The 15526-nt window shown below is 34.1% G+C and overlaps 1 protein-coding gene across 2 annotated transcripts in view; it reads left to right on the forward strand.

Moving 5' to 3' along the window:
- The window catches only part of CDC16 (cell division cycle 16), a 57822-nt gene extending 42677 nt beyond the window's left edge, over window positions 1-15145 (forward strand). Inside the window, exons 14-18 of one of the 2 annotated variants that reach the window (XM_074192131.1) lie at window positions 1154-1217; window positions 2310-2371; window positions 7459-7594; window positions 8449-8539; window positions 9398-10653. In XM_074192131.1, the coding sequence (XP_074048232.1) occupies window positions 1154-1217; window positions 2310-2371; window positions 7459-7594; window positions 8449-8539; window positions 9398-9438 (394 nt within the window). In that variant the 3' untranslated portion in view covers window positions 9439-10653. Of the gene's footprint in view, window positions 1-1153; window positions 1218-2309; window positions 2372-7458; window positions 7595-8448; window positions 8540-9397; window positions 10654-14619 lie in introns of those variants that run through there. The other variant, XM_074192130.1, reaches the window with a different exon arrangement.
- Window positions 15146-15526: the final 381 nt, after the last annotated feature.

Consider the following 15526-nt stretch of genomic DNA (forward strand, 5'->3'; position numbering starts at 1 on the left):
AGAAAAGAGCCTAGACTTTATTTTTCAAGAAATATTCCAGCAAAATTATTCTGAGATTCTAGAAGTCCCCCCCACCAAACTTCCAGGAATATTATAGCCAAATTCCAGAACTCCCAAGTCAAAAGAGAAAATACTACAAGCAGCCAGAAAGAAATAGTTCAATTATCGTGGAGCTACAATCAAGATTTCACAAGATTTAGCAGTGTCTACATTAAGGGCTCATAGGACTTAGAATATGATATTCTGGAAGGCAAAAGAGCTTGGATTACAACTACCCAGCAAACTTGAACATCCTCTTTCAGGGAAAAAGATGGACATTCAATGAAATAGGGGAATTTCAAACTTTCCTGTTGAAATGATCAGAGCTGAACAGAAAGTTTGATCTTCAAGTACAGGACTCAGGGGAAGCATAGAAAGGGTGGCTGGGAAAGACTAATTATGAGGAACTTAATGATGTTGAGCTGCTTGTATTCCTGCATGGAAAGAAGATACTGATAATTCATATGAAGCACCTCATAAGAGCAGTTAGAAGGAGCAAGACACAGTAGAGATTTTAATATAATTGTTTATTATAAAAATGGAGTCAGTGGATGAAAAAGAATGTACCAGGAGAAAGGGAAAGAAGAGGAAGAATGGACTAAGATGTTTCGCATAAAAGAGTCAAGTAAAAGCTTTTGCAATGGAATGAAAGGGGGAAGATAAAGGGGAATGATTGACTCAGAGGAAATAATAGGTAGAGATAAAGGAGAGGAAAGGGATGGGATAAGGGGAACAGGAAGAGGGGAGGGGGATGTAGGTGATAAGAGGGATGATATAAAACACACTTTTGATGAGGAACAGAGTGAAAGGAGAGAATAAAATAAGTGGGAGTGGGAAGGAATAGAATGGGGGAAAATACAGTTAGCAATAGCAACTGTGGGAAAAAATTCTTGGAGTAGCTTCTCTAATGGACTTATGATCAAGAATGTAACCCATCCCAGAGACAGAACTGAAGGTATTTGAACACAGACTGAAGTAAATTTTTTTTCCTCTCACTTCATTTCTCTTGAGATTTCTCTATCTTTTTTGGGGGGAAGCAAAGGGAGTTTATGTATCAGTTACTTGTGCATTTAATTTATTTGGCATAACCTATTGCCCTTTTTTCTTATTTTAGCTGGAAAACAGCTGAAAAATGGTTTCTTGATGCATTAGAAAAAATTAAAGCCATCGGAAATGAGGTATTTCATAAGTCAACATTATATAAATATCTTATTACAGAAGATACTACATTGCAGCAATCTCTGCCCTGAAAAAGTTAATGTATTTAACTTTTGTACTTCTCACTTTAAGAGAACAGGTACAGGTTGCCTTTTGGTGACAGGATAACTGTCTTCCTTTTTCAGTCATTTGAAGCCTATTGAATGGTTATGGGAAGTTGATTATTTTTGACATTTTCAGTCTTAGTATAATGTCCTCTTGATCCAGAGGACTTAAAATAACTGCATCTTTGGTTGAAGAGAATCAGTAGTGATGTCATTATCTCTTAAACTTAGCAGGTTCCATCTCTGAAGCAGAAGAGTATTATTGAGTCTCAGATTTAGTACTGTTTTGTGGATGGGGCATTACCATAATTTCATGCCCATCTAATACAGCTTTTCTCTACTAAAAATGCAGAATTTTTAATGTTTGAAATATTAAACTACACATTGCTTTATGAAAATACTACTCTTACATTTTTAGTTGGTTGCTTTTGATATGTATTAATTTTTTTAGATTAGTAAAGGAATGGGTGCCAGAGCAACAACTTCATAGATTCAACATTAAAAAAAAAAAGTAACAATTTTAGTCTTTGTTAGTTGTCAGAGTTAGGGATTGTGCAAGTTATTCATATTAGCCTTCCTGACCTATACTTCCATTCGTTTCTGTCCACTTTGTTTGAATCTACTTTGAGATCCTGCTTACATTACTTGCATTACTGTCCCATTTTCTATACCTTCCACTTTTTGTTCTGCTTTTGAGTCTAGCAATATCCATGTGACTTTAGGCACAGATCCTAATTCTGAGCATTACATTTCTTGATATATAAACTTGAAAATTTCTTTTGCATCAAATGACATTAACAACCAGGAGAAAACAGAGCCTAATTTTTTTGTCTTTAAAATTCCATTAAGGTAATATAAATGAAAAGAAATTGAATTTCCATGTTTTAATTTGACATCTCATTATTATATGATAAAGAAATAGCAAAATATTGTATTATCTGTGAAGTAAATATGTATAAATTTAGTTGTAAGGTATGAAGTAATGATTGTAATGACATTGTTTTATAGGTAACAGTTGACAAATGGGAACCTTTGTTGAACAACTTAGGCCATGTATGCAGAAAACTTAAGTAAGTGATAAAGTGGAACATTTTGAGGACATAATTATGAATTGAATCTTGTAAATTATCTGGATTACATGCAATTTTTAATATTTTTATTCCTATATGAAAGTATCACTCATATCTTGGCCCATAAATTATAAGTATAAAGTACACTATTAAGCATTTGATCACTTCAAAAATGGTTGGTATTTTTAACAACAGAGATAAAGATAGAGAAAAACAATGAACCAAAGATGATCAATTTTCTTTTTAAGAATTTTATTATAAACTTAATGACAAACTCACAAAACGGGGCAAAATCTTAGCCAAATGCCTTATGGCAGAAGCAAAAGAAGCAACATAACAAACAGTACTTTTATTTTATTTTATTTTATTATTTATTTTATTTCCAAGTCAATTTGAAATTAAAATTCTTGACCTTTTCTACTTTTCTTTTTTTTAAATAGTGGTAATTATGGGTAGATATAGTTTTTCTGATTTTATTCAGATCTATTTTTGATTTTATTCTAAATCACTTTATATAAGTCTTTATATGTTTCCTTAGAAAATAATATTTCATTACATCAGTATGCACAATTTAGCCATTCTCTAATTTTTAAGACATGTAGGTTTTTTACAGTTTTTGCCATTATTAATGAGACAGCTAAGGATATTTTTGTACAGATAGTTCTTTATTTTTCCTTTTTGCAATGCAACTACTGGGACACAAGGTTTGAGTGTGTAACTCTTCTCACATACTGCCAGGCTCACTAATAGTGTATGAGAGCACCTCTTTTTTGGTAGCCGTGCACATATATTTTTCCTTTATTTATTTATTGATACAAATATTTGTCATTCTAGGAGATAGATGAGGAAAGCATCTTAAGATTACTTTTATTTACATTTTCTTTTTGGTACTAGGGAGTATGGTAGTCTTTTCATGTAGTCATTAACCATTTCAATTTCCTTCTTTGGAGTCAGCCTGACATAGTAGAACTAATAATCTGGGCTTTGATTTCTTTCAGGAAAACCTGAATTCAAGTACCTCTTTAAATACATGAAAGTTCTGTGATATGGCAAATCACTAACTTCTGAGTACTCTAGGCAGTCCAGTCCATATTTCTATTCTTATCCCTATTAATTTCTTTATAAAGGACTCTCTGAGTCCTTTGAACATTACTTCATTAGAAGTAATATTGACTTTAGATATATGTCTTAAGATTCCTTTATCTGATATGTTTATTTCAATTTTTTAACCCAGTTTTTTTCCCCTTAATTTTAGAGAGTTTTTGTTATGCAAAAAATTCTCTTGATAAATAGAATTTATTAAATTATTTAGAATGAGTTATCATTAGAGATATTATTTTTGCATATTTGAGACAAATAGTATTCCTTTTTCTTAAGAGTTTTTTAATTTATTTTTTTATTTAATATTCTCATTTTGTACAAATGTTTTTTTATACATTAATAAAATATTCTTGTTTAAGAGTAAATGAAATACCCCCTCCCCCCATATATATAGACTTGCTTGAGCAATAAAGTAAAGGGGAGAGAAAAAATTAAAATGAAAAAAAATACTAGTAATAATTATAGGTATGGCCAGGTGGCGCAATGGACGAAGCACCAGCCCTGGAGCCATGACCACCCGAGCCCACATCTGGCCCATACACCCAACAATCACCCAGCCATGTGACATGCAAGCCACCCAAACCCCAATGCCCTGCAAAAACCAAAAAAAAAGAATAAAAAGACCCAAAATAAAATAAAATAGTAATAATAGTAGGGGTGGCTGGGTGGCAGACAGAGGCATTGGCCTTTGAGCCAAGAGCACCCGGGTCCAAATCTGGCCTCAGACACCCAAAGATCACCCTGCTGTGTGGCCCCAGGCAGACCACCCAGCCCCATTTTCCCTGTACCCCCCCCCCAAATAATAATAATAAAAAAATGTGCTTCAGTCTTTGTTCCAACACCAACAACTCTGTCACGGGTGGATCACTTTCTTTATGATAAGTCCATCACAAGAGTTACTTCCATATTTTTCCACTGTTGCCATTGCTGATCGCAACTCCCTCCTTTCATGTTTCTCCACTACCATGTACTATATTTTCTCTCTCCTTTCACTCTGACTCTGCTGTAGGGTAGCTGAGTAGCGCAGCAGACAGATCCCTGGCTCTGGGGTCAAGAGGCCCTGAGCCCCCATACCACCCCTTAGGCCCAGCATCCACCTGGCCCTATGGTCCTGGACAGGCCTTCCAATTCCAGCCCCTTGCAAGAAGTAAAAAAGAAAATGTGTTATATCTGACCACTCCATCCTCTCCTCCATCACTCACATCACCCCCCCTTGCCCCTGTTCCCCCCTTCTTACTCCAGATGCCAATACCCCATTGAGTATATATGCTGTTTGCTCTCCTAGCCACCTCTGATGAGAGCAAAGATTCCCTCATTCCCCCTTGCCTTCCCCCCTTCCATATCATTGCAATAGTTCATTGTAATAAAGAAAAATCTTATTGTATGAAATATCTTGGCCTATTCCCCCTCTCCTTTTTCTTCCATTACATTTCCCTTTTTTCTCTTGACTCCATTTTTACACCATATTTTATCTTCAAATTCAAGCTTTCTCCTGTGCATCAACTATAAAAGCTCCCTCTACCTACTCTATTGACTGAGAAGGTTCATGTGAGTATTATCAGTATCATTTTTCTATGCAGGAATACATGCAGTTTATCATCATTAAATCCCTCATATTTTCCCCTTCTCCTCCAATCTTCATGCTTCACCTGAGTCCTGTATCTGAAGATCAAACCTTCTGTTCAGCTCTGGCCATTTCAACAGGAACATTTGAAATTCCCCTGGTTCATTGAAAGTCTATCTTTTTCCCTGGAAGAGGACATTCAGCCTTGCTGGGTAGTTCATTCTTGGCTGCATTCTAAGCTCTTTTGCCTCCCAGTATATTATATTCCAAACCCTACGAGCTTCCAATGTAGTTGCTGCTAAGTTCTGTGTGATCCTGACTGCAGCTCCACAATATTTGAACTGTGTCCTTCTGGCTGCTTGTAATATTTTCTCTTTCACTTGGGAGTTCTGGAATTTGACTATAATACTACTAAGGTTTGGTTTTTTGGGATCTCTTTCTTGGGGGGATCGGTGTATTCTCTCCATTTCTATTTTGCCCTCTGCTTCTAGGATATCAGGGCAATTTTCTTGTAGTAATTCTTTGAAAATGATGTCAAGGCTCTTTTCCTGATCATGACTTTCAGGTATTCCAATAATTTTTGAATTATCTTTCCTAAGTCTGTTTTCCATATCAGTTGTTTTTTTCATTAAGATGTTTCACATTTTCTTCTAATTTTTCATTTTTTTTTTGGTTTTGAAGTATTGAGTCCTGGTTTCTCATAAATTCATCAATCTTCCTGAGTTCAATTCTTTGTCTGAAGGATTTGTTCTCCTCAGAGAGTTTTCTTATCTCTTTTTCCATGTGGTCAATTTTGCTTTTTAAAGCATTCTTCTCCTCAAATGACTTTTTGAACTGTTTTATCCATTTGACCTAAGCTGGTTTTTAGCATGCTATTTTCTTCAGCATTTTTTTTGGATTTCTTTGACTAGGCTGCTGACTTCATTTTCATGTTTATCCTGCATCTCTCTCCTTTCTTTTCCCAGTTTTTCTTCGAACTCCCTCATTTGATTTTCAAAGTCTTTTTTGAGCTCTGTCATAGCCTGAGCCCAATTTCTGTTTTTCTTGGAGTCTTTAGATGGAGGAGCTTGTACTTCTTCTTCAGACTGAGTATTTTGATCCTTCTTGGGCTCATATGCAAAATATTTCTTAATAGTGTTCCTCTTGTTTCTCTGCTTGCTTATTTTCTCAGCCTGAGCCTGGTTTTGGGGTGCTTCCTAAGCTTTTGGGACACTCCCCCAAGGGTCTCAGTGTGTGAGGCTTTGTCTTCCCTCCTGGTCTGTGAATGACCATATGCACCCCCCTCTGCCAAGGGGCTGAGGTGGGGGGGGGGGCTGCTGTTCTGTGGGGGTCCTAGACTGCAATCAGGATCTGAATGTGGTCAGAGCCCCAGAGTCCTGTTCCAGGGGCAGAGGACAGAGCTTGGCAGTCTCTCTTCACTCCCCTCCCTAGGCTCAATGGGCTCATGCCCTGGGGGCTCCTGCTTACTGGCTCCTCCTGCTTCTGTTTCCTGGAACTTGGTGGTGCGGGGCTGGTGCGGGGCTTCACGTGCTCTCTAGCAGAGGTCCCCCACTGTTCCCCCAATTTGTGCCCAGTGCTCCCTGGGGCATAGCTCAGGAAACTCCCCCGCTGCTGTGAGGTGGGGCTCCTAGTGCCCTGGGGCTGCCTCCGGGAGGCTGAAGTCCTTTGGCTCTGGGGGCTGCCCCTCCAACCCCAGGGAGCAGAGCCTTTCTGTTCTTTTTCAGGTTCACTGTGTCCCTCTGTGGGTTCTGTCTCTCAAAAATTTAGTTAGAGTCTTTAGCTTATAAGTTTTATGAAAGAGTGCCTAGGAGATGTTCCTCTCGTCGCCATCTTGGGTCCGCCCCAAGAGTTTTTAAAAATGCTATCCAATTAAGAGATTGTTTGGTGTCAGCTGTGGAGTTAAAACCCTTTTAGGTCCCCCCCCCCAGTTTTGTAGTCATTGTCATTGAATAGAAATTCTTTTCCCTAGTGGATTTTAAGTGCCAGTGGAATTATAGTGCAGAAGTAGTAGGTGAACCAACATCTTTCTAATTCAAACTTTTATTCACTTACAAATAATTAATAATACTAGATAGAAATTACATAGCAGAAAGGGTCGATAAAAGAAATATTTCTTTATATAGTAAATGGAAATATATGAAACTCATCTTAGTGAGTTGAATAGGCCGAGAATGTACTTTTCTTTGAGGAGGGCCATGATAAACTGATTTATATATTTGGGATATATCCCTAAGCTTGATATAGTTAAAGGAAATAATCAAACTGTGGACTAAAATGTCCATGGTAGCAGTAGCAAAGAAAATACTATTCAGGGTGAGAGAATTGATAGTATGTGTCATTTCTTATTTTATTCTTGTTTTATTTGTCTTGGGATTTGGGGCTTTTTAAAATGTGTGTGATATTAACTTTTTATTTTTTACAGAAAGTATGAAGAGGCACTAGAATACCATCGTCAAGCCTTAGTGTTGATTCCCCAGAATGCTTCTACTTATTCTGCCATAGGTTATATACATAGCCTAATGGGCAACTTTGAAAGTGCAGTTGATTATTTTCACACGGTATTTATATCTTGCTTAAATTAAAATTAAATTACACCCAATTTTTAAAAAATCCATTTTAACTAGGTTTGTTTGTGTTTTTATTATTTTAAAGTTGCAAAATTTAATACTACAAATATACATCAAAGCACCTTCTTTGCACAAGGTTATATGGCATATAGAGTTGAATAAGGCATTTTTTTTTTGGACACTTGAGTAGCCTACAGTTTGGTAGGGGGAATAAGACTGCAAAGGTATAGACTGTGGTAAATGCACAGGAAAAGGTGAAACAAAGTGTTTTGAGAAATCTTAAGGATTTTATTCAGACTGGAGGGGAGGAGGGAGGGCAAGGATATTTGGTAATTAAGGAATCTCCTTAATTTTGAATTTAACTTTGAAGGATGAACAGACAGATTGAGAGAAAGAATAGGGAATTTATTTTTTTTTCCTCTGCTGGAACATTTAAGTTAGAATTGAACAAATCTATATATACCTAATAACTTGCAGAGATGAAGGATCTGTGACAAAATATACAAACAACTAACAGTACTTGATTCCTTTTAATTTATGAAATTGAAACTGACATGGTAGAATAAATCCACAGATAAAATGTATGGATATTATTTGTATCTATATGGTGCCTTAAAGGGAAATTAAATCTTAGAGCATGCATTGATACAACTGTCTGATATTTTTATGTTATGAAACACCTAGTATTTTTAGATAATGTATGATATTTTTTCTTATTGCCTTAATTAGCCATTCTTTATGAACAGTAGGTTCTGCTCAGGTTACTTTAGGTAGGACTACTTACACAAAATGGAAAAAATATATTTATTTTTCTACTAAACACATTCTGACCCTCTTTTTGACAGGCCCTTGGACTTAGGAGAGATGATACATTTTCAGTTACCATGCTTGGGCACTGCATTGAAATGTACATTGGTGATTCTGAAGCTTATATTGGTAAGATACTAATTTTTCATATTTGTATCATTCTTGGATTTCTCTTTTAACTTTGTAAAATGTTTTTGTCTTATACACAATCACCTTTTTGTTACCTATTTTCTCAAAGTCTTTCATTTTAATTCAGTACTTTAGTGGCCAATAATATAGTTACTCTTTCTACAGATCATACACTTTTTCTAACTTTGTAGGTAATCTTTGTAAATTGCTGTGGTAAAAATTTTATCATTTTAGGAATAACCCAGTAAACAGCATATCTAAGCTTATGCTTACCTGTAACATGCATAGTTAGCCTTTCCCAAGATTTCTACCAAAAACTTTTATATTTTGGTATAAGATCTATTAGACTGGAACTTCACTGACATGTTTAAAAAAATCTGAGGTTATCTTCATCATGATGCAAGATAAGAGTAATAATTTTCTCTTTCTAAGCATTCTTAATATACCCCTTACAGATTACTGTGTTGATAATAATCATCAAATACTCATGGAGTGTCTCACCTAATTAAATATTAAAACATTTCTAAAAATGCCTTTTTTGGTATGGCACTCTCATGAAGTCATTGTAGATTACAGTAAAGATAGTGTTCATGAATAGAAATAGGAAATGAGCAAAACTGTTATGATAGTTTGTTTTTAACTCTTGGAAATATTTCAAAATGAGTATCAAAGTTAAACAACTAGAAAGATAATGTCATAGATAGAGAGTACAGAGCCACACCATTTTCTGCTTCTATATTAGGGGACTTTAACATATACACTGATATGACCACAAATGCTCCAACTTTAGCTACACATAAAAATGATCATACTCTTGATCTTCCTGTCTACCCATACATCTTCATCTTCTGTTTTCAGAGACCAGTTTAGGTATGATGACAGGAAAAATTAATGATTAGAGCTGTACAAAAGTTGTATGCAGTGGCTTGCCTTGAAAAGTGATGGATTCTTCATCCTCAGTGTTCTCATGCAGAAGTGAGATGACTGCTGATGGATTACTACCCATTCACAAGATGTTAAATGGAACCACTCCAAAATTATATTATCAATATATTGTATTGTATATAATATATTATCAGTCTTACTTGGGATGCTCTGTGATGAGGTAATCCTTCCAATTTCTCTAACCAATTCTCTAAGTAGTGTACCTCAGAGCTGTTCCAAATTTTCTCATTTCTCAAGCCTCCTCTGGCACCACCTTTCAAGTGAGAAACTTGCATAATATTTTACTGAAAAAGCTGACACCAACTTTGAAAATAATTGTTCCCTCCCCCTCCACATCATCTCCTTTGCTCCAGTCTCCGAAGAGTTAGCCCTTATCTTTGCTTAGGCTAGCCCCTCTATTTGAACTCTTGATTCCCTCCCCTTCTGACTCTTCCATATGATCATCCCCATCTTCTAATCATCAGTCTCCTTATCTCCTGACTCCTTCCATGTTATGTCCTTTAAAAAAACAAGGCAAAACAAAAAATCTTATCAAACCCCATGAAAAAGTTATTTGTAAATGGTACCTCCATTTCCTCCCTTCTAAGGCTCTTCTAAATGATATACAGGCTAACTGCTGATCCCATAATGTAACTGAAACTGTTCTCTTCAAAATTATCGATCTCTAAATTGCTAGATGAAATTGTTTTTTATCACTCCTCAGCCTCTTTGACCTTCCTGCTGCATTGATACTATCACTCACTGGATTCTTTCTCATCTTTGCATTTTTATAACTAATCTCTTTGTTCTCATCCTGCCTATCTTCTGTTCATTCCTTATCATTATCTTTTGTTATATCTTGTACCCTGAACTGTGGGGCCACTCACAGGTTCTGTATTGAACCCTCTCTTCTTTTCTCTTTGTTGTATTACTTGATGATATCGTCTGTTTCATTTCATACGACTCCTAGATCTATATCTCTAGCTCTTATCTCTCCTGAATTCCAGTCTTACATCACCAGCAACTCATTAAACATTCCATATATCCTATATGCATTTTCAAACTCAGCATTTCCAAGATAAAACTCATTATTTGTCCCTCCTCTCTTTTGTGGACACCTCCATCCTTCCAGTCATCTAGATACACAACCTCAGTGTCATCTTAAAGTCCATATATATATATATATATATATATACATATACATATATATACTCCATATATTTAAGCTGCTGCCAGATCTTACCATTGAGGTCCCTTCTACCTTTAAAGATTATGTGATTGTGTTAGACTAGCATTTCCATGTAATGCCTTAGAGTAGATTTCATCATTTTACAGTCTTAAGTTGTATTTCTAAATTACTAAAGTGTTTGTAAACACTTTATAATCTCACGTATAAATTGTCTAATGGCTTAGATTCAAGGTCAATATTATAAAGATGCTTATTTCATACTTATTGAAATGTTTTATGATCATTTCATATGTCTGTATGCTTTATCTCCCCCATTTAGATCATAGCAGCCATCAGGTGTCATGTATTACAATTCTTTTGATTCTTTAATGACATTAATATTATTAATGCTATACCAACAATATTTATAAGGAACTTTTAGGATTGCAAAGTACTTTAAAAATACCTCATTTTATGCTCTCACCAATCTTGAAGGAGGGGTTTGGTGTTATTATCCTCATTTTACAGATGAGCATACTAAAGTGGATACAGATTAAGTGACTTGCCAAGTCACACATCTGAGGCAGAATTTGACCTCTGGTCTTCCTGGCTCTAAGTCTTGTGCTCTACATACAGTGTGTGTTTAATAAATAGTTGTTGAAATTATTAAAGCTCTTCAGAAAGCAAATTTTATATGGTCTTTGTTGCTGTGTAAAAGCTACCATATAAGTTGCTAAATATACACAAATGCTGAAACTCTTTTTTAATTTGTAATGTAGCCTTAACTGAACCCTCACTAGTGTAGAGCATGTCTTTTATTCATCCAGATAACTACATTATCTACAACAGCTTTTTCATACTGTCTCCCCAGGTCCCCAACTTTATATACATGTTTATTGAGAAGGCTGAGGTTAACTAGAATGAATTTATTCACCTGAGTTACAAATAAAATCTGTCAGTGTATTCAACTGTCCACTACTTCCTTCCTTCCTGTCTCAGAGAATGAAGTCCCTTACTTTTCAATCCAGACTCATTCTGGATTTTTTTTCCCATCCCCATCTATCATTTTGATAACCTCGCTCCATTTTATTAGTTCTTATTTATAAAAATATTTTTATAAAATTTTTATATTTTTTATAAAAAATATTATTTATTATAAATTTGGCAATCAACAACAGACCTTGAGATAAAAAAAATTGTACATGAAATAAAAAATTCCTGTTATTTTCAATTAGTCATAAGTATATAAATTTACTTTTACAGAATAATCTTAGTCATTTAATTAGTCAAGCTTTATTGCTAAGGATACAAAGTAAAAATGTCAAAAAAAAGTTTAAAAAATCAACTCCCACAAGTTTACATTCTATAAGAAACTACCTATATTTATATAAGTAAATATAAAAAACTTCAAATTGCACTGAGTCTACAAAATAAAAACAATTTAATTTCTTAATAATTGTCACTTTATGGCACAATAATATCCTTTTATGTTTATGTACCATAATTTGTTCAATCACTGGTTGTTAATAATGTTCTCTAGTAAAAGTAATAATTGTTAAAAATTATTTTTGTACAAGCATCTCTTTTCTTCATTTTCAGAAGCATCCTATCCAAGTAGTAGAATCACAAGGAGGCAGTGTGGTGTAGTGGGTAGCTGTTTGGGCAAATCACTTAACATTTCAGGACCCCTGGCAACTTTCTAAGGCTCAAAGTCATCAATGAACTGCTGATTTCCAGTGAATCACAGAATCATAAATCTAGAGCTAGAAGGGACCTCAGAGCCAATTAGTAGGTAGTACTGTTAACTTTAGGGAAACCACCTAATCATACCTCTGATGCCCAGGTTTCCTCATCTATAGAGAAGTTAATAGCTTTGTCAGAATTCACATAGTCAGTGTAGCAGAGCTAAGGTTCATGAATCCAGACCTAAAATTGGAATCGTTGGATCAGAGGAAAATGTTTCACAATGCTTACTACTGATAATGATTCCATATTGTTTCCAAAATTGTGCCAAGTTCACAACTCTATAAGCAGGGTATTTCAGTATTGGGACTGCATTTTCACAAGTACAACCAACACTAATTACTATATTAAATTATTTTTGCCAACTTATTGGTTATATTTTGCATATGTATTTACATTGCTCAAAAGCTTGAACACTTACTTCCTCATATAGTTGTTGGTAATTTGTGTTTTTTTTAAAACTATCTTTTAGTATCCTTTGATATATTTTGGGGGGAGAATAAAGATTACTTTTAAATTTGTCAGTTTCTTATAGATTGGATTTAAAACTTTAACCAGAAGTATTTATTGCAAATATTTTCCCTTAATCTTTTTTTTGCTTTTTTTCCTGGATGAATTACTTGCACAAAGCTATTTTTATATAATCAGATTTATCTATTTTTATTTTCTATAATTTCAAGGTCAGAATTTTCCAACTCCAAACAATTTTAATAGATATGAGGAAAAAATGAGAAGCTAATAGAATGTCATGTTTTCTTGAGCAACTGATGCTTAAGTTGCACTAGGATTTTTTGGGACAGCCTAGCTCAATCAATCCTTTGGAATTTGTTAATGTGAGCCTTGGCTCTAGTTCCATTTTTTTTTAATAATCATGGGTTATCATCAGTTTTCCTCAGTTTTTATTACTATCAATTCGTTTTCTATCTTTTTAGTTTTTTAAATGTTGTATAACTTTGGTTCTAGTGCTGATTGATTTTATTTCATTGAACTTATTTCTTTTGTCTAATACATAATAATTTTAATCTTTACTGATATATAATTTGAGATCTCATCAGTACAAATCTTTTTTTCCTTTTTTAGAATTTCACTCAATTTAATTTGTAATTCTTTAAAGCCACAAATTTAAGTATGATCAACATATTTCCTTTGTTTACTCCATTTAGCCATGTATATTTAATGCTTCTAAAATTATTTAATTTATTATTTTATAATTTTCCTTCTAAAGTTCTTGTGTAAATCTTGATAGATTAATATTCAGATATTTGATATATATTTTGATCATTGTAAATATCATGTTTAAAATTTTTTTTACATTTCTATCACTTCTTCCCAGTTAAAATCCCTCCTTATAATAAAAAAAAATTATTTATCTAAATAACTCAACAGATTGACTGTGTCTAAAAGTGTATGTTTTGTTCTTTATCTGTAGTCTTCTACCTGTGTCAAAGAGGGAGACATGCTTCATCATCACTCTTTTAAAATGATTGTTTATTGCCTTGATCAAAGTTCTTTTTGTATTCTTCTCCTTCTGTTTGGTCATTATACAAAATTTTTTGGTTCTTCTTACTTTGTTCTTCATTCATTCATACAGATCATCTCGAGCTTTTCAGATTCTTATTCTTTTTGTTTCTTACTGGAACAGTATTTTATTTTATCACAATTAGTCTGTTACCCATTCAGTGGAGATTTATTTTGTTTTCATTTCTCTGCTGCCACAAAAAGAACTGCTAATAAATATTTCTGTATACATGAGATCTTTCCTGTTGGAGAAAATATTATCTCCCATTGTCTCAATTTCTTACTTTAAAGCCAGCCTTTGAATCAGGCAGACCTGGGTTTAACTTTTACCTCTGACACATAATGACTGTGTTATACTCTTGCACATCACTTAACCTCTTAATGCTCTAAGGTTCAGTGGGGTCAAATTCAAATAGAAGTGCATCCCTGTGAGCTGCATACTAACTTAGAAAACCACAGATTAACATTATATTTTATTATATTTTTAGTTTATTAAACATTTTCCAATTATGTTTTTCCCCTGTTGCATTTTAATGTGGTTCAGACACCACCCAAGTGTTTTATGGGCTGCAAGTTTGATACCTCTTCTCTAAACAACTATCTAAAATTTTAAATTTAAGTTAAAGAAAGTGCCAATCTGCATTGATAGAAGAGTTCTTAGATCTAAAGAAATCACAAGTCTTGTCCCCTATCATTAATCACTTCAGTTTTTTTCTTTGTTTTTTAGGTACAGAGATCAAAGACAAATTGAGGTGTTATGACTTTGATGTACATACAATGAAGACACTGAAAAACATCATTTCACCTCCTTGGGATTTTAGGGAATTTGATATAGAAAGACAGACTCTGGAAGAAACTGGGCTTATACCATTAGAAACGTCACATCATTCAAGGAAGAACACAGATTCTAGGCCTCCATTGGAAGAAACCTTCGAAATTGAAATGAATGAAAGTGACATGATGTTAGAAACATCCATGTCAGACCATAGTACATGATCCAGAGCCCTAGTCGAAATTTCACTTTGTCCTTTGTTAGTATTTTGTCACATCCTTGTCATGGTTGAAGAATTTGCTATTTTTTTATATGAATCTAAACTACATCTCTTCATCTAGCAGCGGAGATCTAAAGCCTGCCTTAAAAGACTGGATAGCACACCTTCACAACAGATGGTTTTCCAATTTTACTGATTCTAAAAAATGTTACACATTATGGAATAAAGAAGGTAAACCATCTTATGTTTTTTAAACTGTAATGAGACCCTTTGACTGCTATTAAAACTGTGATAAGTACTAAGAAATTAATATGAAATTGTTTACAATACATTTCAAAATTAATTTAAAACAGCCAAAGGTTGTTATAGTGTTAAGGCTACCAGACTTATAGCCTACCAGTGAAGTACATTTTGTCATTTTAAAAAAGCCAAAAGAATTATAGGGAATCTTAGTGCAAAATTAGCATTTTGTTCTTTAAAAATAAATAACTTTGAAGTATTCCATTGATCTTCTTAACTTATGTGTTCTAGAACAGGGGAGGCAAACTGCTTGATTTCATCTCATTTTTGCATATTAAATTGATGATCAAGTTTTTAAACTATGTTAAAAGTCAGGTTCTCTTGTTCTATTTTTGGCAATTA

Source organism: Macrotis lagotis, chromosome 6 (assembly GCF_037893015.1).
Source record: "Macrotis lagotis isolate mMagLag1 chromosome 6, bilby.v1.9.chrom.fasta, whole genome shotgun sequence".
Taxonomy (NCBI): Eukaryota; Metazoa; Chordata; class Mammalia; order Peramelemorphia; family Peramelidae; genus Macrotis; species Macrotis lagotis.